This window comes from Salvia splendens, chromosome 5 (assembly GCF_004379255.2).
Source record: "Salvia splendens isolate huo1 chromosome 5, SspV2, whole genome shotgun sequence".
NCBI classification, from domain to species: Eukaryota; Viridiplantae; Streptophyta; class Magnoliopsida; order Lamiales; family Lamiaceae; genus Salvia; species Salvia splendens.
This window is the reverse complement of record NC_056036.1, coordinates 4,788,998-4,811,999: the sequence shown is the minus strand read 5'-3', so window position 1 is coordinate 4,811,999 and position 23,002 is coordinate 4,788,998. Positions and strand designations below refer to the sequence as shown.

The 23,002-nt window shown below is 35.1% G+C and overlaps 2 protein-coding genes across 3 annotated transcripts; one reads left to right on the top strand and one right to left on the bottom strand.

Annotated features, from left to right (window-relative positions):
* Positions 1-48: 48 nt before the first annotated feature.
* Positions 49-435, bottom strand: LOC121802974. The gene has a single exon (XM_042202670.1). The coding sequence runs from the start codon at positions 433-435 to the stop codon at positions 49-51; it is 387 nt and encodes a 128-aa protein (XP_042058604.1).
* A 2,321-nt stretch (positions 436-2,756) lies between these two features.
* LOC121804374 (protein MON2 homolog) lies at positions 2,757-21,727 on the top strand. Of its 2 annotated transcripts, none has more exons than XM_042203883.1 (44): positions 2,757-3,021; positions 3,242-3,427; positions 4,074-4,163; positions 4,768-4,841; positions 4,990-5,145; positions 5,341-5,461; positions 5,670-5,725; positions 6,124-6,178; positions 6,254-6,310; positions 6,404-6,505; positions 7,134-7,214; positions 7,323-7,375; positions 7,459-7,528; positions 7,634-7,697; positions 8,221-8,369; positions 8,486-8,613; positions 10,235-10,292; positions 10,478-10,573; positions 10,950-11,036; positions 11,166-11,231; positions 11,800-11,859; positions 11,998-12,084; positions 12,167-12,353; positions 13,380-13,423; positions 13,496-13,627; positions 13,783-13,911; positions 14,000-14,052; positions 14,129-14,177; positions 14,845-14,903; positions 15,335-15,474; positions 15,566-15,720; positions 16,378-16,506; positions 16,580-16,665; positions 16,760-16,875; positions 16,962-17,074; positions 17,210-17,333; positions 17,496-17,617; positions 17,853-18,039; positions 18,145-18,286; positions 19,054-19,378; positions 19,829-19,968; positions 20,060-20,178; positions 20,258-20,459; positions 21,238-21,727. In XM_042203883.1, the coding sequence occupies exons 1-44, from the start codon at positions 2,914-2,916 to the stop codon at positions 21,323-21,325; spliced, it is 4,845 nt and encodes a 1,614-aa protein (XP_042059817.1). In that variant the 5' UTR covers positions 2,757-2,913; the 3' UTR covers positions 21,326-21,727. The 2 variants fall into 2 exon arrangements, with proteins under 2 accessions (XP_042059817.1, XP_042059816.1); XM_042203882.1 differs by having other exon boundaries at positions 2,758-3,021; positions 10,478-10,599; positions 10,952-11,036.
* The last annotated feature ends 1,275 nt before the right edge of the window (positions 21,728-23,002 follow it).

Below are 23,002 nucleotides of genomic sequence, written 5' to 3'. Positions count from 1 at the left end.
AAGTGCAGCAGTTATCATCAAATTCAGAAACCGCATAAAATCAACAGATCAGGAGTTGGCGAGCTGCACCGCCCTCATGAGCAAACTATCACCCTGCAGAATAATACAAATTGGGGAGTTTCCGATCCCGCGCGCTTTTGCGAGCATGATCTCCTTCGTCAGCGCCATGAATTCCTGCGGATCGATCGTCCCGCTCCCGTCGGCGTCGAACTTGCTGAACAGGACGTCGTAGAGGCCGCTGATCTCGTCCGGCGACTGCAGCTCGAACTCCGCCGATGATAGCTTGCCGGAGCGCCTCTGCAGCTCGTCGCGCGACAGCACGCCGTTGCCGTCGGCGTCGAGCGTCCTGAACTTTTCGCTCGCCCACTTCTCGAACGCCTTCGAATCGTTCACGAATTCCGTCACGATTTGGCTGTCGATGAATTCCACGCTCATTTTCGCCGATTGGAATTTGGGGGAAAATGTGAAATGGTAGCGTTTACGAAGAGTTTATACGTGTTTACCAAGGCAATTGATGATGGCGGAGCATTAGGTTTGCTGCCCGACTGTTCTATCTATTTACTGGGAAAATGTTGATAAATATGATTTCCTAATATTTTCAACTGAATGTTATTAAATATACTAGTACAAAAATTAAAATATGACTTTATTATAGATATTGTCTGTTACATTTCCATTTCTTGGGCAAGTAATTATAATCACAGGCGGATCTAGGGTGAGTATAATTTTTCCAAATATGATTTCCTAATATTTGTAGTAATTTATTTCTCTAATGAAGTGAGACTCATTATCCACTAACAATACTTCAATTCTTTTTTCTTTCTATTTCTCTCTACTGTACTAATCGTACATTAATTACCGTGCCATTCGAAATGTCCTTATTTGTGTGGACGGAGGGAGTATAATTTTTCCAAAACAAGTGCGAAAAAAATGTAACAATAGTAATGGAAATGAGGGAGTACATCTTACCAAAAAAAAACAATTTTAAATTTCAAGAATCGATATCCCTCCATAATATCATTTGCAAATGTTTACATCGTTCCAACAAAACCAGAGAATCAATATCTGTAGGGTCTGGAATTGCGAAACTGATAAAAAAGAACAATGTGCTAGTCTAATTAAAAAATGGCATGAAGTCAGTCAATCTCGTGGTGTCACATTTAAATCCACCCAATTAACATCTCTCGTTTTGTTCTCTCTACAGGCAGACGAGGGCAATATAAGTACAACATAAGAAAAAAGTCCGTCCAACTCCACGTAGGTAGCCATTACATTTCCATAAAATTAATAATTAAAGTATAATTTGTATCAAAATAGCACTAAATTTATAAGTTTAGTAACCATTTTGATACAAATACTGATATCGACCGAGTATAATGGTCATGTGCATGAAATTGAAAAATGGCCCAATTGGAGCTTATGAGCCCATCCCAGATCAGCTTTCATTTAGCTGATGGACCGGGTCTGAGCCGTATTTTGTTGGTTTGGTCCAACACAGTTGACAATTCTAGCTGGGATAAAATAGTTGAGAATCATATTATCTTTCACGTCACCTTTGATAACTAGGATTCATATTACTCTCTTAGGACGCACTCAATAATAAACAAATAGTTATGATTTTGGTGCCATTGAAAATTAGCCAAACGACCATTAAACTCTTTAACCACATTGATTGCCGTCATACAAAATAAACTAATAAAATCGACGCAAACTTAGTTTATTGGAAAGATTTATTATATACTAAAATATATGCAAAGTAACTATAATCAGAGCAATTGGCTGCAAAAAAAAAAATGAAATATGGCCAAATATAACATTTTCAAGAACTTAAAATGTGATAAAGAAATCATAAATTTTGGATTTTATAGCTAATTTATCAATAATTTAGTTTTTTTTTATCAAAACAAATAGTACATGAGAATTGACTCATTTAAAACAGAGTCTTTGTCATTCACGAAATCACTATTGTCATGGGTTGTTCAAGACATCGATCGACCACAAAATCTCAAAAGTTGGTCATCTGTAATATGTGGATGTGCCACTTACGTAACAAATTTAATGCTCAATTTGTTTTGATTGATTGATACTGTCACTCCTGTTTTAATATTACCAAGTTATTTTTCGACTTGTCATCTCATTTTCAACTTTGCATTTCATACAATTACTTTTGATTTGAGAAAAAGTAAAATTCACGGGTTATAAGAAATAAGTTTATTGACATGTATGAAAATTTCAATTTCGATAAAAGCAATAATTTGTTGAAAATTAGATATACTAGATAAAAGAAGTTTATGAAATGCCATATAAGTTTGACTTGAGGAAAAATATAAAGAAACTGCGATACTTTAGCTACAAGATTAAAGTTTATCAGATATGATATAAGTTTTGATTTGGGAGTAAATAAAAATTGTGAGAAGTTAGCTACAAAATCAAAGTTTATTTAAATGCTATACTATCTCTCTATCCTATTCACAAGACTATTCCGTGCAAATAGAAAATACTTCACTTAAATGGGAGGGAGCATAAATTTTGATTTGGAAAGAAATCAAAATCTTGAAAAATTATCTATAAAATTAAAATGTGTGATTTTACCATATAGTATTAAGTTTGAAAGAGATAGTGATAAAACAATTAAAATTTTAAATTGTCTTACTAAGTAAGTGTAAATATAAGTATAAAAAATAAAAAAAATACCAGAAGTAGCGAAAAAAAAAGATGAGCAAAGGTCATGTGAAGGGCACGTGACAGTTCCTCCATTGTTGTCAAACCGACTGATAGCAGAAGAAGCAGATGCAGATCTGCGTTCCCAGTTTCCACCATGAGCTAATAACAGAAAGAATCCCCAAATCAAAATCCTCATTGGAAATTGAATTCGATAACTAGATAGAGGAATAAGCCCTAGGATAGGACAGGATGGCGGCTTTCATGACGGTTTTAGAGTCCGATCTCAGGTCTCTTTCGGCCGAGGCTCGCCGCCGCTATCCCGCCATCAAAGACGCCGCTGAACATGCAATATTGAAGGTCCTCTCTCACTCAATTACTCTCTCCTTCAATTCACCTCTGAATATTACACGTGCGGTGCTGATTTTCTCATGAGTTGCATAATTGGCAAAAGTAGTTGGCGTTGCTTTGAGCTGATAGTTGTTTTAGCTGCGTGAACTCGCTGTTGGGCTGTGATTCTAATTTAAGGGGCTTTGATATGGATAGGTTTATTCACTATTGTTTATATTTGGGATTTCAGCTTAGATCGATGGCAAGCCCCAGTGAGATTGCCCATAATGAGGACATTTTGAGGATATTCGTGATGGCTTGTGAAGTTAGGAATGCTAAGTTAAGTGTGATCGGACTGTCATGCCTGCAAAAGCTTATTTCGCACGATGCCATTGCCCCATCTGCTTTGAAAGATATTCTTTCCACTCTCAAGGATGTAAGCTGGAAGTTCTACGTGCTTTTCGTTAATACTTGTTTTACGTGTTAGATTAGCTGAATCAACTCCACTCATGCTATAGCTATTATTTATATACCGCTTACAATGCTTCGTAGGAGTTATGAAAGAGAATCCTGTTAAATGTTATTGACTATGGACGCATGCATTCTGTTTTGTTTTTTCTGGGGCTTTGGACTAATTTGGTGCAAGAGAACAAATGCCATTTTGTCATTGTGTAATGTGGCTTAATATCATCTCTAACCAAGTATAGGGGTCCATTCACGAAGTATGCCCAGCCCCAATCCTCCAATGCCCGTCTCCAAAAATATGGAGCTTGGAGCTCTTTGTTAGTGATAGTCTCAGAAGCTGGATTTATATCTTTTGAACCTAGACTTTTGTATACGTAGAGATTGCACGAACATCTTGTCATCCCGACGTTTATTTTCTACCCTGTGCTCACTAACTCTGACAATTACTATATGAACTTGCTTCTTTTTTTTTGCAAATTTGCTTTGCTGTCTCTTAGTTAGTTGGCTCTACGTGGCAGCTTCAATAAGATTGAAGCTGAATATTAATGTTTAACATGATTTTTGCATTACATTCATTGGAATCTCACTTTTGCATAAAATCATTTTCCTCTTTCCAGCATGGTGAGATGGCAGATGAGGGCATTCAACTTAAGACCCTGCAAACTATCCTCATAATATTTCAATCTCGTCTGCTGCCTGATGATGAGGTGAAACTTAATTCATCATCCTTATCACTTTTTTACATTTGACGTCAAGTTGGTTTGATTGTCTTATATTGATAAACACATTGCAGAAGATCACGATGTAAGATATTTTGTGATGAAATTGAGTTGAGATAACTATTGACTTGCCAAATGTTAGCGATGAAGCCATCTTTTTACTTTGTAGAGTACACAGTTACCTGATCATAAAGTACGATATTCCAACTGGAAGAATTTATCACCTGGGTTTTCTTTTCTGTAAAATCTGCATTGGATATTTTTTTACTAGATCGTACACTGTTCAGCAAAATACATTTATAAGAACAAATATAAAGAAACAGTGTAAAAATGACAATCACTAGTATAAAAAGGTGAGGAAATAAAGTTACTCATGATATTGTAGTCAGTAGTCACTTGAAGTACTTTATAATTAAATATATATATACCTTCCTTAGTTGGGACTTGGGACATAAAATATTACTCGCGTCATTCCTTGTTAAATGGATATTTCCATTTGGTCTTTGAAGTTTCTTTAGGGAAAAACTCTGCATTAATATAGTGGACATGTCTGATTTATGTACAATATGCTTTAACATTCCTGTATTGGCAGGAGAACATGTCTCATGCTCTTGGTATCTGTCTCCACCTCCTTGAAAACAATAGGTCTTCTGACAGTGTGAGGAAGTAAGTAAAATTTGGACTATTTTCATGCATGCGAGGAATTCTCTTTCCTTGTCCTGTCCCCCATCATTATTTTCTTATCCTATGAACTTGCTATAGCGACTCATTAAGAGGCGTCTTATTAATTTATTTATTTTGGAATCTTGTCCAGTACGGCTGCAGCAACATTCAGACAAGCAGTAGCGCTGATATTTGATCACGTGGTTTCCGCAGAGTCTCTGCCTGCTGGCAGATTTGGTTCTGGAGGATATGTTTCTCGAACAAATTCTGTGACAAGTGATGTCAATCGCAATATAAAGCGTCTAGAGTATGTGTCCACTCTTTTCATTGTTAGCTATTACCATAAAATATGTCTTATCTTGTCCAACATTATTTTGCAATGGCCAGTGACAATGTGTTTATACTTTTTTTTGTATTTTCTTTAGGAGTTTTTGGGGGTATTATGCTATTATATGTTCACTGGAATGCTGTTGTTCATGGTCTGCTCATTATGTACAAACAGGTCGCTGGAATTACAAGTTAAATCCGGAGGCCCATCATTAAAGAGACACACCCTTACAAAACCTGGAAAACTTGGACTTTGTTTATTGGAGGACTTGACGACTCTTGCTGCAGGTGGATCTGTATGTGCTAGATTTGAAAAATATACATCCCTTATGAATTCTTTCATACTCAATAATGTGTTTTCTTTTTGGTTCGTCTTTTCCCTTTTTGTCTTTATTCTGTGTGATAATTTTGGGTGGTGAAGTGTTGGTGGTAGTGGGAACACAATTCAAATTGTCAGCCACAATTCCATTCTTTGTCTTTATAATTTTGTTACTTTATTTTCAGGCTATTTGGTTACATGCTAGTTCCATTCAGCGGTCATTTGCACTGGACTTGCTTGAGTAAGAAGTTTATGATTGTTGTTCAATTTTTACATATTGAATTTGTGATAGCTTTTTGGACTACATCAAGCTGCTTTTACAAGAACACATGTGGGTTCAGGGTGGATAAAGTTAGATATGCATATTGTCTCATCACTTCCATTTGATTATATGAATTCAGAACCTGAAATAACATGGGAAGTTAATGACACTTTGTGCTTCTTTGATATAATCATCATTAGCCCAATTTCCACATTGATCGAGTGAGATCTTCTTGAAAGCTGGTGTTGATGTTCTCTTAGTCAATACTAAAACCTCAAAGCATAGATTTGGTCAAGTGGCTATTTTATGTCGCTCAATTTGGAGATGATTTAATTTTTTGTCAACTTGTAACAACCCTCTCTTGATGGCATTTTCAGGTTCATACTGTCTAATTATGTGGTGCTCTTCAGGACCTTGATTCCTTTTGAGAAGGTACTAGTGCTAGTGTGTAGGGTTGAAATTGAAGTACCAGTTTTGTGCTTGTCTAATGATAGTTCAAACCAACAGGTTTTGCGCCACAAAATTTGCTCACTTCTCATGACTTCACTTCGCACCAACTCTGAGGTGGTTTCTTAGTTGTTAAACATGTTTTATGAACTAGTTTATTGCTAGATGGTTTTCTAATATATATTCACCTCTGAATTCGGATGCTATCAGATTGAGGGTGAAGTAGGAGAGCCTTACTTCCGCCGCCTGGTATTGCGGTGTGTAGCCCATATTATCAGACTGTATAGTTCGTCTCTGATTACAGAATCTGAGGTAGTAAATTTATTCTCCTTTTGAAAGTTAGTTACTGCACAGTTGGTTATTAGCTGTTACTTATATACCCGTTGTTTAGTTGTTTGAATGGTGTAAGAGTCGATGTCGTGCCCACTGGTTGTAAACTCTTACTTCTATGCCTGATATAATTGATAGTCCGGGACTTCAATTGATAGTTTAAGAGGTTTTTGTTATAACCTCAATAGTTTGGGTCTTTAATTAATATAATTGATAGCGCAAGACAATTTTGTTGCTACTACTATAGTTTTGGCCTTTGATTGATATTTACCCTAGTATTATGGCGTGGTACTCTTGTGATTATATTTTCCACCGTTGAGAACATGGGATAAAAAAACTAGGCCACTAAAAATGTAATAAGATTTTCCATTTGTTTCCCCACTAAAATTAAATATGATTACAGAAATAATCAACCTTCATTGCTGGATGTTCAGATCAATTAAAATACGTATAGTCAATCTATGAATCTAGGTATGTTTCATTTCCATCAAGGTTTCCAGTAGAGAAGTCAAACTGCGTGCTGCAATAAAGAATCAGTACCAATAACATTGTTTTATATACTTATTAAATTTCTCTATGTAGTATGTACATAATACTCTTGCTTGGTCAGGTGTTTCTCAGTATGTTAGTGCGAGTGATCGCTCTTGATCTGCCGCTATGGCATCGGATTCTTGTGCTTGAAGTTTTGAGGGTAATCCCCATCATTCAAATGACTTACCCAGCTGAAGATTGCTTGATTTCTTTTTTTTTCTTCTGTTATTTTGATCATGTGGGCCTGCATCTTAAAATTTGTTGACAGGGTTTCTGTGTGGAAGCACGCACCCTGCGTATTCTTTTTCAGAATTTTGACCTGTAAGTTCATAATGGTTGGTTAATGTTTATGCTTCGATTGGTTAGTTCTATTTTCTTTATAATCATGGTTAGATGTGTTTCAGGCATCCAAATAACACAAATATTGTTGAGGGTATCGTAAAAGCTCTTGCTTGGGTTGTTTCTACTGTACAGGTACACAGTCTATGATAACAAAAGTTATAGAAAACCAAGCTACCAGGTTCTACAATGGGATGAGAAATCCCCAAAATTTGACTGAGTTTGTGTTCAATCTCTTAGTACCTAGAAACTGGTGAGGAGAGCCTTGCAGCTGTTGCTGGGATGTTTAGCAGTAAGGCCAAAGGTAATATTTGTTTTCAAACCCTATTCCTCAATGAACTTCTAAGCGTAACATGCAGGCTGAGTCATAAGCCAAGGAATTTGAAGAATACAAGATTTTTTAAATTTACTTGATGCTAAAGTAATATCCTGATAATAATTGTGATGGGCAGAGAAGCAGCGTTTGGTTATTGAATTGAATCATCACATAGAATCTGTATTTTTCACTGGTGGTGTATCGTTATCCTATTTCTGAATAACTTATGGTTAATGATTATCATTTTTAGTCTGTTGTTATTTCTCCATGGCATGCTTTGCATTTTGCTTTAGTTTGTACACTGGTTGGTGAACAAACTGCACCTGATCCTTACAGTACTGACAATGCATAATGAACTGTCATGTTCTAATTTTTGATTCAGATAAGTTCAAATAATTGGTGCGATACCTGTCTATTTCTGCTACTCTATAATCCCTGGGCTAATTACTTGTAGGTGTTAGCACCTTAATTGTGAATGCAGTGGTGACATGCTGAATTTTTATTGTGTCAGGTATTGAGTGGAGCTTAGATACTGAAGCATCAAATGCTACTGTCTTGGTTGCTAGTGAAGCACATGCCATCACTTTGGCTATTGAGGGTCTGTTGGGAGTTGTTTTTGCAGTTGCCACTTTGACTGATGAAGCCGTGGATGATGGTGAGGTGAGATGCAGGGTTTTTGTTTTTTGTTTTTCTGTTTTTGCTGTGCAGTTCTCTCAGTTCCATTTCCTTTATCTTACAAAAGTGTCTTAACATCCTTTTTGTGTTGGAACTATTAGCTTGAATCTCCCAAGTGTGATAATGATCCACCTGCAAGCTGTACTGGGATAACTGCCACGCTGTGTGTGTCAATGGTTGATTCGATGTGGTTAACCATTCTAGATGCTCTTTCCCTCATCTTGATGAAGTAGGTTGGGAGTATTTCCTTTAGTCATATTGCATAAACAAAGTATAATTAAGGTCAAATTATGAAAACTATTCTTGATATTTGGTCTATTTACAAAAAGGTACCCCTCTATGTCTTGAAATTACAAAACCACCTCTAGTTAATGGATATATTAATGCCTCATGTTAGAAACTCGGGATTGTCGTGTGGAGTACAGACCGTATGGGAACGCAGAGGGTTATGGAGCTTGAAGGTGGGTGAATTAGGATGGTAATAATTAAAGGAAGGAAGGTGAGGAGAGGGATGGTTGGTAAATTTTTCAAGAGACTGTATCCTTCTAAGTACGATGTAAAGCAATTTTCTGCACCTGTTTCCATTTACTGGAGGTTTCAATTTAAATATTTTAAATATAAAATTCTATGGATAGATAAAATGTTTAGCAAGTATGATAAATGATTATCCAATTGTAGTAATTTTGCATATTATTTAATCTAAACCTTGACTAAATTATTTATATACATGCATTGTAATGTTTTAAATTCATCATTTCAGTATAATTGTATTAAACATATAAATAGTTACATAGAGTGAGTCGTTCAAATGAAAACCATGGTTCTTGTGAGAACATTGCAATGGACCTAGATCTAGTATGAATGTGCAATGAACTTACTGCACTGAATTCATGATGAGTGTAGGGTTCAGTGCAGTAACGTGTATAGGTACAGTACAGGTTCATATTAAGTTCAATGCAGAGTTCTCACAGTTCTCACATTTTTCTATTTGGACCACTCTATGCAAAGTAACTGAAATTTCACAATCAATTTGTTCTTTCATGGCAAAATTAAACTCACCCTTGTGCTTTTGGGAGTTTGTATAGAAATCCTCAACTAGAAATATAGTTTCAAAACTCCTTGTGTTAATGGATTTTTGCACTCTCACATTGGCCTTTATAAATTTGAGAATGTTAATGTTTTAGATGAAATAGCAATGATGCCCTTAAAACTTTTTAAACTATATTTTTCTCTAAATTTTTTATTATTTCAGATATTTATCTATATTTATGAATTTGGTAACTATGACAAGTGCAATAAAAACTGATTTCATGATTTTTATTTTTTTGAATAGTAAAGACATTTTCTTCATCATTCAAAATCATCAAAATTAATAATCATTACATGATTTGATTATAGAGTTATTTTGGTAAAATTATGCATTGTGCAGCCTTGGGAAATCATTGAGGTTATATCCACATTTTACTTTCCTATCACCTTCTAAAAATGCACATTTCCTGCAGTTTTATGATTAACATATACTTTCATAATATTGTATTCTGTTCTTTTGTGTAATATTATAGTATATTAGTAAATTTGAGTCTTGGTTAACTTGTTTTTAAAGTTTTATAAAGGGAGTAAAATATATTGTAAAGTAAATTTTTTTGTTTCTTTCTGCGGGTGCAATAATTTTTCAACATGGCAGCCCAGTGCATGGAACATGTAGGATTGATACAAATATTGATGGTGGTTTTTGTAATTTTAAAACTTAGGAGGGGTACTTCTCTGAATAGACCATGCTTCAGGGGAAAGTTTTGTAATTTACCCTGATATCCCTATCGGCTAGCTTCTTATGTCTGATACTGCCTCAGGTCACAGGGGGAGGCCATCATATTGGAAATACTGAAAGGTTATCAAGCGTTTACTCAGGTAATTATTGTTTATAGCAAGAGTCTATCAAGCCATTTGTGGAAAATGTATTTTGACAGTGTTAAGAAATTTGTGTTGAATGATCATGTATGAAAAGTTCTGTGATGTAGTTTTTACTGGTCAGCAGAATACTACTCTGATGCCATCTGATCTAATGCTGAATGTGACTCAACTTTATTTTACAGGCATGTGGAGTTCTTCGTGCTGTAGAGCCTTTAAATTCTTTTCTTGCATCACTTTGCAAGTTTACAATTTATATTCCTGGCGAAGCTGAAAAAAGGATTCCTGGCGAAGCTGAAAAAAGGAGGTATACTGTCCTCTCAAGACCATCTTGGTTACAAAATCTGAAATTTTTCTTCCGATTTTATTTGTTGCTTTAGCCTTTGATGGATGTTCTAGGTTACGTTGATCTTGTTTGAGTTTAATTGGATCCTAGCTCATTATTTATCATCACCATGTTATTGAATTCCTTAACTTTCATGGAAGTTCGTCGTAGTTACTATCCAATTTCTTAGATGTTTTAGATACCAAGTTGTGAACACATGATATACGACCTGAATTGCACTTCCGCAGGAAGCATGCTACATTGAAAGTATCTGATCCACCCTAAAAACTTTATTGTTTGAAGACCAAGTAACCCTTTAATGTCTTATGTGCAGTATAATGCTCTCACCTAGTTCAAAACGGGCGGAACAATTGGTTGATCAGAGGGAAGGCATAATTCTTACTCCAAAAAATGTGCAGGTATGTTTCTTTTGGTTTAATGTGTTATTGTACTTTAAGAACAATACTACTTCTCCATTTTTCCTAGACTGCACCCATACTCCTTTGCTATCTAATTCATGTCCGTGCTGTCAAATTTTTCATATACAGGCTTTGAGGACTCTCTTCAACATAACTCAAAGACTGCAGAACGTATTGGGTCCTTCTTGGGTTTTGGTATGTTATTTTTATCAAACAATATGTGGAATATAATTGAATGAATAAACCATTCTAGGGAAGAAAATAAAATCCTATAGAATTCTACTACAAGACAATTATATATAGACTAAGGTGCCGTTCGGTTGCCATGAGTAATTATCATGGGATAATCCATCTAGGATTAGGTTGTGAGATTATTTTAGTTGGTGGGGGTGGCTATGACTAATTATCCATCTAGGATTAAGTTGTGAGATTTAATTTCATGAACCAAACACAATACATATTTAATCTCGAGATATAATCTTGCAACCGAACAGCCCCTAAAGGGATAAAGCATTCTAGGGAAGAAAATAAAATCCAATAGAATTCTACTACAAGACAATTATATATAGAATTCTACTACATTCTTCTGGTGAGTTATGCTGGTATTTATATACAAAGGGATAAACCATTCCAGGGAAGAAAATAAAATCCTATAGAATTCTACTACTACAAGAATTATATAATAATATAATCCTAACAATATTATTCATCAATATATAAGATTGTTAACGGTCACATTCTAATATTTGTGTTCTTTCTGGAGGTTTTGGAGACTCTGTCTGCTCTTGACCGTGCAATTCATTCTCCACATGCAACAACACAGGTAATATTCAAAATCATCTTGCGTATCAGATTTTAGTCTGAGAAGATTCTCAGCATTTAGTAATTCTATCAAAGCCTATCAAGTCCTTGTTGCTGGTGGTGGTCATTGAGATCTAATTTGGGACTTCTAACTCTGTAGGAGGTATCTGCAACTGTCCCAAAGCTAACTAGAGATTCATCTGGGCATCATAGTGATTTTAGTATTCTCTCTTCACTAAATTCTCAGGCAAGTTCTGTAATTTGTCTGTTTGCTTAATGTAGTTTCTAATTTAATTCTACTAATTATGCACATCTTTTCCTTAATATAGCTTTTCGAAAGCTCAGCGCTGATGCACATATCGGCTGTTCAATCGCTTCTTTCTGCTTTGCGTCAGCTGTCATGTCAATGTATGGATGCAACTTTGGGTATCAATGGGCAGCCATCAAATCAGAAAATTGGAAGCATTAGTTTTTCTGTGGACAGAATACTATCTGTTCTCACCAATAATCTGCACAGTATGTTCCTAACCAGTTATAGATGTGATGTGGTTCCTTCATCTGTTATTGATTGTAGATATAGATGCTAACAAACTAAGCTGCATTACCCAAGATGTAACTCTTATATGAAGATAGGTGCTTACTCTCTAGTCTCTACTAAATTTTAATGTTTCCTTACTGCTTACTTTTCTTTTGATATTATACCTAGTTGTAAATTTGTAATGGATGAAATTATATTTTGTTTCGTGGTTTGCATTGTGCATCAATGCTCGGGATAGATGGCTTATGTAAACTTACAATACCATGTTTGATTTGCTTTGTAAACTTAAATGCCTCAAGAGAGATTTTAAGTAATGTCTTCCTCGAATGCTTCCACTAAAAAACTATGTTTAGTTGTATTCCTTCAGTTGAGGACTATCTACCTGCACAGATTTGTACAATTCCAAGAAGAAACAGAAGTTGAAAGGTTTACTCGAAGTTGATACATTTGGGTTTAGAGGCTTTCATACTTTATGTACCCCTCTCTAGAAATTATGTTGATTAGTTAATACTGATATTATTGTAAGACTGTTGCAAGATAACCATCCAATATATGCCACAAGTAAGATCAGATGCTGTATCTTGTGCTTAACATTGGATTCTAAATTTATGTAGTATGCATTGAAAAAGTTTGGTTTTTTGCATGTCAAAATTCTTAATGTGCAATCTTGTTTGATGATTGGATCCTGCTTTGTGAAATGCACATAACCTGTTTGATATCAATCAAATTGCTTCTTATCTAATAGATGGCATGCTCAATAACTTGTTCTTCAGCTGTTTGTTATTTATAAACTAAAAATTAAAAAAATCATATTCATCCTTTATAAGCGATATTAAGTTGGAAATTCATGTGTCTGCTGAAGAAGTCTAAGCTATAGCTAAAAGATTCTTTTTGTAGCCTATTCTCAGATTGTCTTTTTTTCGGAAACTGTCTTTAGATTTTGTTTCTGGGATTCTTAAAATTATTGTCCACCTGAGTTATTGTAAATTCCGTGCTTTTTGCAGGGGTCGAACCATTATGGGATGATGTAGTTGGTCATTTTCTTGAGGTAATGCAAATACCAGGCTTCTAGATGCATGTACATTTGCATCTATTCTGATAGTGACATGATGCTTTACAGCTTGCTGACTGTCCTAACCCAGAACTGCAATCAATTGCCCTTGATGCATTGGATAAGTCCATATGTGCTGTTTTAGGTTCTGACCATTTATTGGGAAATGCTTCATCTAAATCTACGGATGCATCAAATGATGTAAGAGTTTTTTCTTGTCCTGAGTAATTTGCTGTTCATGGGTTTTTATGTCTGCTATTTTCTGTTTTCTTTTTGTTGTGGGCGGGCAGGGTGCAATTGCTTCAGTTTTTATGGTAGTAGTTAACGTATATTATCACTGATAAATCTTCTGAAAGCTTATTGAGCAATCAAAGTTGAGGATGCTGGAATGTTCTGTCATCTCTCCATTGAAGGATCTTTATTCTTCATCCCAAAGTCTAGATCTTCGTGTTGGATCTTTAAAAATTCTTCTGCATGTTTTGGAGGTAATCATCATCCATCCATCTGATAAAGATTACCCTCGCACTTGGTAGCTTTGCATTTCATGGTCTGACTGATCCACTAACTTATCAGAGGCATGGGGAGAAGTTGCGCTACAGCTGGCCGAATATTCTTGAAATGTTAAGGTGTTTTTTGCATTAATATTTGTCATGCTGTCTAGTGATTTAAAATCTGAGTACTTGTGCTGCTTTCTATTTCCAGGTCTATAGCTCATGCATCAGAGAAGGATCTCATTGCACTTGGTTTCCAGGTGAGCAAAACATATCTGAACAATGCCCTTATTACAATGAATACCTAATTATCCGCACCAGTCTGGAATCCTGTTTCTACATTTCATATATTTATGAATTGAAATCTTGTCATGGAAATATGTAATGTTTGGTTCATTTCTTATGCTGTGATAGTTGGAATTTGACCTCGTTATTTTATCAAGTAGAAGGATGATAAATTTCATGTATACAGTATACATTACATTCGAAATAATGATATATTCTAAATGCAGCCATAAAATGATCTCAATACAAATCCTAAATCAATGATTTAATGTGGTAGAAAAATTATGTTAATTGGATAGCTAAAACGGCAAGTGACTTTCCCTTTTGAAAGCACCATTAAAGCAATGCTTTCCCTTTTCCTCTTGAGTGATCAATATTTTCTGTTTCGTTTTACATGATCACTTAACTAGTCTTGATAATCTAATTTCTGTTTCATGTGCATTCAAGGATTCATCTGATTTTCTTGATCAGCCTCGGGCTGACAAATATAGCATTAGCCGATATCATTATTTGAAGTTAGCATTTTCTTTTCCTTTAGAGTTCAATGAATATTTTGTACATCTAACTTGTGATGAACCTAGATAACTACTTTATTCATGATCTGGGTGTTTAGCTTTTACTTACAGAATTCCTTCTGTGTAGAGCCTTCGTGTCATAATGAATGATGGGTTACCGACTATACCCGCTAATTGCCTCCATGAGTAAGAGCTTCTCCTTTTTTCAAATTTTAATTTTTGGTGAAGGACATCATAGTTACTTCCAGTTTGCTGTATTATTTCGATTAGTAAAATATTGAAATTTGATTATTCTTGGAAAATTATGCATTTTTAGTTAATTTGAATAATTTGTTTAGGGTCATCTTCCCTTTTTCTTGTCGGGTAATTTCTTGGCAACTTGTGATTGTGCTATTTTTTTTTAACTTTAGTATAGCTTGTGCCAATTTCCTGCAAAAACATCAGTTGTCCTTTTGCAGAGAATTGGTCCTTGAATTTTTTTGAACATCTCTTTTAACTTTAGAAAAGCTTTTCTAGATAGCTACTTAGCTATACTATATTTCTTTACTAAATATTACCGTTATATTTGTTTTTTACATGCCATAATTTGTAATTCTATGCCATTCTATAATCTGCAGATGTATTGATGTAGCTGGGGCGTACAGTGCTCAGCAAACTGAGTTAAATATAAGTCTGACATCTATAGGTTTATTATGGACGGCTACTGACTTTATTGTTAAAGGGCTTGTGCATTGGACTCGAGAAGAATCTGGGGCAGGTTCACTTCTGTTTAAAACTAGAAACCAAGGTATGTGGTTGATGTATTTCTTAGATTAATCTGAAATACTATGCCTTGCTATGAGTTGCAGATCCAGAAAATCATGAGGAGAAAGCAGAGCCAAACCTTGATTCTCACGAGGAAGTAAATGATGTCACAAACTACACGAATACTGTTGAACGTGACAAGTTGCTATTTTCTGTTTTCTCATTACTTCATAAACTGGGGGCTGATGAGAGACCAGAGGTAATCAGATTTTCAGTAGCAAAAGCAGAATGTTGATTGGCCTATTTACTTGATAAGATCTTAAACACATTTTCCGCAAATCAAAAGTACCTAATGTCCAATTGATATTTTTTTTTGTTTTTGATTCTTCCACAAATAAAAAGTAGCTTTAGTTCATATAAATATAATCTTTAGAGATTGGAGTGTGTGTTTGAAGAATATGTTTGGCAAGATGAATATGTGGTGGGCATCGTGTCCCTTTGGTGACAAGAAGTTATTCACTTAGCTAGCACACTCGTACTGTAATTTTTAGAACGGAACATGATATAGTTTTGTTCTTTCTTCCAAATTATGCCCTCATTATTTGTATGCATAACGATATATGAACCTACAACTTGTGAATTAATAGTGTGTTTATCTAGTTGTATGAAAATTGTAATGGCAGCATTTTGTATCATTGGTTTTTTGTCAGTTTGTGTACTCTGATAAATTGCTCTGATCTTACGCAATTACTTGGAAGATATATACTTTTTAAATCAGATTTCAGCATCTTGTAGAGCTACTATTTACTTTATCTTATTTGGTTTGTATTGTCTCTTGGCAAGATATAATTTGTGACTTGTCATATGACTGCTTGATGTTATAATGTTCTGAGCTGGAACTGAAATTTCATTTTAGGTTAGAAATTCAGCAATTAGGATGCTTTTTCAAACTCTTGGAAGTCATGGGCAGAAGCTTTCAAGAAGCATGTGGGAAGATTGTCTTTCGAGCTATGTCTTTCCTACATTAGATTATGCATCTCATTTGGTAATATCAAAGTCTCTTGGAATTACTCAAATATTCCTTTTCTTTTACTGACTGAGGAAGACACTTTTTTAAGGCTGCAACATCGTCAAAAGATGAATGGCAAGGTAAAGAACTTGGAACTCGCAAAGGCAAAGCAGTTCATATGCTTATACATCACAGGTATTATGAACTTCCTTTTAATATTAATCAATTTTGTTTTAATTTCAGTTCTCTACAATAACACAATTTACTAATTTTGTGGTAAAATTTGCAGTCGGAATACTGCTCAGAAACAGTGGGATGAGACACTTGCACTGGTGCTGGGTGGTGTTTCCCGGATCTTGCGATCCTTTTTTCCATTTCTTAGAAGTTTAAAAAACTTTGAATCTGGTGCTTATAAACTTTATCCCATTTCACTTTTGCCTAGCGTACAGATTTAGATATTAACATTATTCAAGATTTGTCTTGAATTTCAGGATGGGAATCTCTGCTTATGTTTGTCAAGAATAGCATTTTGAATGGTAGTAAAGAAGTTGCCCTTGCAGCAATTAATTGCTTACAGTCGACTGTAGTTTCTCACTCTCCTAAGGTAATGACCTGCTTCTTTCTTGTTTGAGCTGCCAGCTTGTTGCTGTATAATGTGTAGCTAAAACTCCCCATGATGACTTGTGATTTACAAATTCATTGTTTCTACCCTTGCAAATGTGTTATCCTCTTCAATCAGGGAAATGTTCCTACATCATACATCATGTCGGTACTCGATATCTATGATGCTGTTCTTCGAGAAACATCAAACAATAGTGATCATGTTGCAGGAAAGGTGAAGCAGGAAATCTTGCATGGTCTAGGTACTAAATTTGTATCTCATTTTAATTCATTTTTCCTATAGAGACGAAAGTTGTCATACAGTTGCTTTGTTTCCGTTGTGTCCCATTGGTTTCTGTTAAGACACAGGAGGGTGTCTTACCTTGTACTAACACAAAATATTTTGCAATGCTCCTATTGGGCAGGTGAACTATATTCACTAGCTCAGGGGATGTTCGACAATGATATGTATAGCCAGTTGATATTGGTTGTCGATTCAGCCATTAAAGAAGCCAAGATAAACAGCGATAACTTTGAAGCAGATTATGTAAATACTTACCTACTTGCTATGCAACCTTTCCTGTTCTTGTTTGCATCCCTTTCACTTCTTTTAAAGATCACCATATTCAACTTCTTTGAAAAGTCATCTGAATTTCATGCACCATGGGCGTGTAGACATTTGAGTTGGTTTAACACAAGTTCTGATGATGGAAACATTGTGAAGCACTACAAAAGCTATAATTCATGAAGCGTGTTGATATGCTAATTTCTTCATCCTACAGGGTCATGTTCCACCAGTGCAACGGACCATACTTGAAATCTTACCTCTTATAACCCCAGCAGCGCACCTTAGTTCGATGTGGAATCTCCTTCTCATCAATTTGTTGCATTATCTCCCAGAAGCCTATCCCTTGTCACATGAAATTGAAGATGATCCGAATCGAATCAGTGATAGTAATCATATTGTGGGTACGACCTACTACAGTGCTACCCTACCCAGATTGTCGACTTAAAAATCTTAGAATTTAGTGTAATATATATAATGAACTTGATCCTAATGTGCTTTTTTTACAGTCCAAAAAAAGGGAGATCGGTTGAACAACACATATTCTTTATTTACGGAGAAGCTTGTACCTGTCCTAGTTGATATCTTTCTGCAAGCTCCACTAAAAGAAAAGTACATCATTTTCCCCAATGTAATTCAAAGTCTGGGAAGGTGAGAATTTACTTTAAGTTGGTATTTGCCAACTTTCCAAAAAATTATTTAGTGAAATAGTACTATAGTTGGGTTTATGAATTTTGGTTAGGGTTTAAATTCTTACTTGTATAGAACACCTTGTAGCATAAAATAACACCCGTTGAATGCAAAAAACTTTCCACTTATTTTTTATTCGAGTGAATACTTTTGCAATATATTGTACATTCCAAGTGCACATAATGGTGTCTATGTGTTATATTTTCGGTGCTCCATCCTTCTTTTATCTCAGTGCACAACTTTGGCATTGTGCTTAAATAGTTGATCATGATAGATCAAGAAATTTTTTGGACTGTGCATTTGAAGCAGTGGGCCTGGACAAGAGGTGCATCCCTTCACTGTTTCTTCATTTGTAGAAATGGCCTGGTTGATGTTTCAGCTAATATGGTTTCTATCTCACATTTTTGCCTCCATCATAATGTTTGAGCCGGCAACCCCAATTAAAACTGATATTTGCAATTAAGTGTAATTTGTTATACTCCTGACAGAACCTTTCTGTTATGTTTGAGCTTGGTCTGAACTGGACATTAGCGGTGGATTCAAATGGAATAGATTAATGCACTTACCTAGTTTTCTTTGGACGTTCCCTGGGAATAATATGATGGAAGATGCCAAGTCTTTTATTTCTATCTAGCGGTCTTTTCCAATTAGTTTCTGCTACATTTTGCATGATAATTCTGATTGCTGCTTGGCATATCATTAAATTTCTTTTCTATTGGTCTTTCTAGGTGTATGACAACGAGAAGGGATGACCCTGATGGATCACTTTGGAGATTAGCTGTTGATGGCTTTCAGCGCATTCTTATTGATGATGTCAATAATGTGAGTCATATTCCGGAAACACATTTAACAATCACAAGATCTTCAAGGACACAAGTTTGGAAAGAAGTGGCCGATGTATATGATCTGTTCTTAGTCGGGCACTGTGGACGTGCCTTACCTTCAAGCAGACACTCAGCAGCAGTTCATCAGACTGACGAGTCTGTTGAGATGAATATCTTGGATATTCTGGGTGATAAGATTCTTGCATCGGATGCTGATTTGCCCCCTGATGTAATTTCGCCTCCCTAAGACTTACTTCAAAATATCCCATTGGTTGTGGTTTATATGTCCCTAGTGTCTTTACATGAATATTATTAGACCTGCATCCGAAGTAGATTATTGTTAACTTATGAGAATGTTATTTTTCTTATATCTTAAAAACTAAATTAAGATCTGTCATGACTCATGTCTATGCACTTGGTCTTGTTCACTCATATTTAACTGTTTTTGCCTATACTTGGCTGGCTCATGAGATCCCTTGACTGTTGTCTAACGTTTATTGCTTTCAGTTGCAATTGTGTCTAGAGGTAGTCATCTTCAGGTCTAACACAGTAGCCTACAAACATTAGTGCTTGGTTACATCATTAGTACCTTGAGATCTTATTCCTTCTCTTGTTCCCTTTAGCTATGGTTTTTCTTCAATTTTATATGGTAATGCTTGACAAGATGCTTTACCAACAGATATTGCAAAAACTGATTTCCACCCTTGATCGATGCGCCTCTCGCACTTGTTCCTTGCCTCTCGAAACTGTTGAGCTTATGCCTGCTCACTGCAGCAGATTGTCTTTGAGGTGCTTGCAGAAGATATTTTCCTTGAGCAGGTAATCTGAAACCTTTTTGTAACTTGTAAAGTGCTATCTTTGATGAATGGCATTTGTGTCCAATAACTCACCCAAATGATATTCCTTGCAGCAATGAAACTGGTGATTGGAATTTGGCAAGAACTGTGGTTAGCAAACTCTCAATCTTAACACTAATTTCCAGATGTGACTGCATATTAAGGAAATTCTTGACGGATGAAAATGACTTGGGTTTGTATCTAATAACTTATTTTTTCTTAATTCTTTATGCTTCAACATGTGTTTTTAAATGACTGCATTCCATGTGTAGGTGAGTGTTCCTTGCCACCAGCAAGAATAGAAGAAGTCATTTTTGTACTTCGAGAGCTTGCACGTCTTAGAATTCATCCGGAAACAGCTTCGTCTCTTCCTTTACATCATCACTTAAAGGAGGGTGTCTCTGAAGAAAGCTTACCTAGACGTTCACATTTGCTAGTTCTGTTCCCATCATTTTGTGAACTTGTTATATCAAGGTAAAACATGGTTTTGCAACTTCACCGACATGGTAAATTATTGTTTTATGAGCATGTTATTAGGAAATCTGCACCGTTGCAAATTGGTACCAATTTCAGATTATATTTTACAGTGCTGCTAATTATTTCAGTTAGGTTCTAAAAGTACTTCCATTTGGTGGTCTAGAGGATTTTATATGCATCTCACTAGAATCATTTTTTAGCATTTCCATATTTTTCTTTCCTATCAGTCCCATCATTAGCTACCACTCATTGTATCCAAACCAGCATTATATCTTACCAACATATACGCCAAAAGCCATCACTACTCGGAATAGAATATCATTTGCCAAAAAAGGCTCAAGAGTTTGGGACTAGTATTTATTTTGTTCATTATAATTATAATTTAGGAAATATTGGTATGTTTAATATTCATCAAAAGCTACAATGTCTGACCATTGATAACATCTTTGTTGGTGCTAGCTCAAGATTAATCCATTTAGAAACGTTAGCATACCATGGACATGATGTGATAATCAAAAGTAGTTTACAATGTTTGTGCACAAAGTTTTTAATAATTGAAGTAGTCAGAAGAATACCTACATTTTGTATGATTAGAATTGTGAAACGGAGAGTGTACAATTTGTGGATAGATATGAATGTTCTTTTAAGATGTTTCTGTGCTTCAAATAGACTGCTAGTCAACAGAAACTGTTGCTTTTATTTTTCTTCGATATGGGTTATGTGCTAATTCATATGCATTTATATACATTTGATGTGGCGGCTTCTATATTGACAGGGAATCGAGGGTCAGAGAGCTTGTACAAGTACTACTTCGACTTATTACAGAAGAATTGGGCCTGCAGAATATTAAATTGAACACTTAACTATCAGGTTTGGTTGATAGGAAACATACCGTATTCATATGTTGATGAGTCATGGCGTGCAAACTTTTTAAAATGATTTGTATATGAGGAATTTTTGTTTCTTCCTCCGAATCAGAGAGAGGAATGCTATATTCAATAGGTATCATCTCCTCCTGCTCTATGTTATGATGAAGCTAGCATATGAATTTCTCAGAGGCTTGTTGATTTCACAACTTTTTGATACTCTTCTGCTTTCTGTATTCTTATCATTTTTCATTTGGATAGCTTTCGATTTTAAGTTCATGTTGATGAGAGAGATATGTCCATTGTAAGGTTAGATTGATGAACAATAAACAGCATGTTTCATACATTTTGTAATTATAGTGTCAGGACAGTGGCAACCTTATTTTTCTGCACTCTGTATTTTCGGCTTTTGAGAAATGATTAGTTATAAGAGCCGTGACATGGTAAGTAGAAGATTCGATATCCCTTAAATTCGAGTATGAGTTTATCTGATTAATTGTTACTTGAGCACTTATAAAAAAATTGGCTGATACGTAGAATAGAATAGGAGTGAAAATGGAGTGACGGATTTTTTGATTGGTATAATTGAATAGTTGGTATGTTTTTATTTCTGGGAATTAATATTTATGTAGGAATGCCACATACCTATTCTGGGGTCGGATTTTCCTACCCAATTATTTTATGCATACTCAAGTTTCCCAGTATATTAGAAAGAGAGAGAGAGTTGTGAACTTCCAATTGTGCTATTGGCTGCAAAATCTCTCTTAAATACAATAAAAAAGATAGGATGAAAATATTTAAAGATAGAATGATTGTAAAGGGGCATTTTATCATAGGTTTTGACGACTGCAAATGAAGGGAAAAATCATATCGATCCAGCAGCAACGTAAGCAATAATTGCGATGCATGAAGAGCCTGCTGATGTTGATGCTCATCGTTGACGTCGAATAGCAGTTTAGTAGGTAAAGTGTTTCTCCTCCATCTAACAAGTTTGGAGTTCAAGTCGCTATAAGCTAGATGAGGAACCATTGTTGATCTTCTTAAAAAATAAAATAAAATTAATGATGCATCAAGGAACCCATCGAGCCCCACTATATCAAATGAAACCCCTTTTTGGATCCATTATTTATGTGATCTCTAAATTCTTATTGGCTAATGGATATTTGATGTAAATAGCATTTATTGAATTGCTCAAGCTGAACTTGTCTTGCGATCGTCTCATATTGAACTGGTTTAATAGTAATGGAGATTAATTTTGTCTCATATTGAACTGGTTCAATAATCAATACTAAGGCAATATTAATCCTATGTGATATCCTAAGTCAATGTAAGATTCATTAAATCAAATTTTATTTATTTTCAAATCGAACATCATCTAATAATATATTGTAAATATAAATTATTCATGTGTTTTCTGACTTGATTACCCGTGGATGAGCGAAGATAAATTTTTTTTATTTAAAGATAATATATATCATTATAGTTTACAATATTTATTAAGTATTTTATTGTATACTCAAAATTCCTAAAATTTATAGAACTAGCTCAAACCTCAAATGATATATGTACCAAAAATAGAAACTCAAATATTATTTTCTTGTCCCCTCACTCCTACCTCTCGAGATTAGGGGTGGGTCGATACGAGATATCGTATCGAAAACGTTGTATCGTATA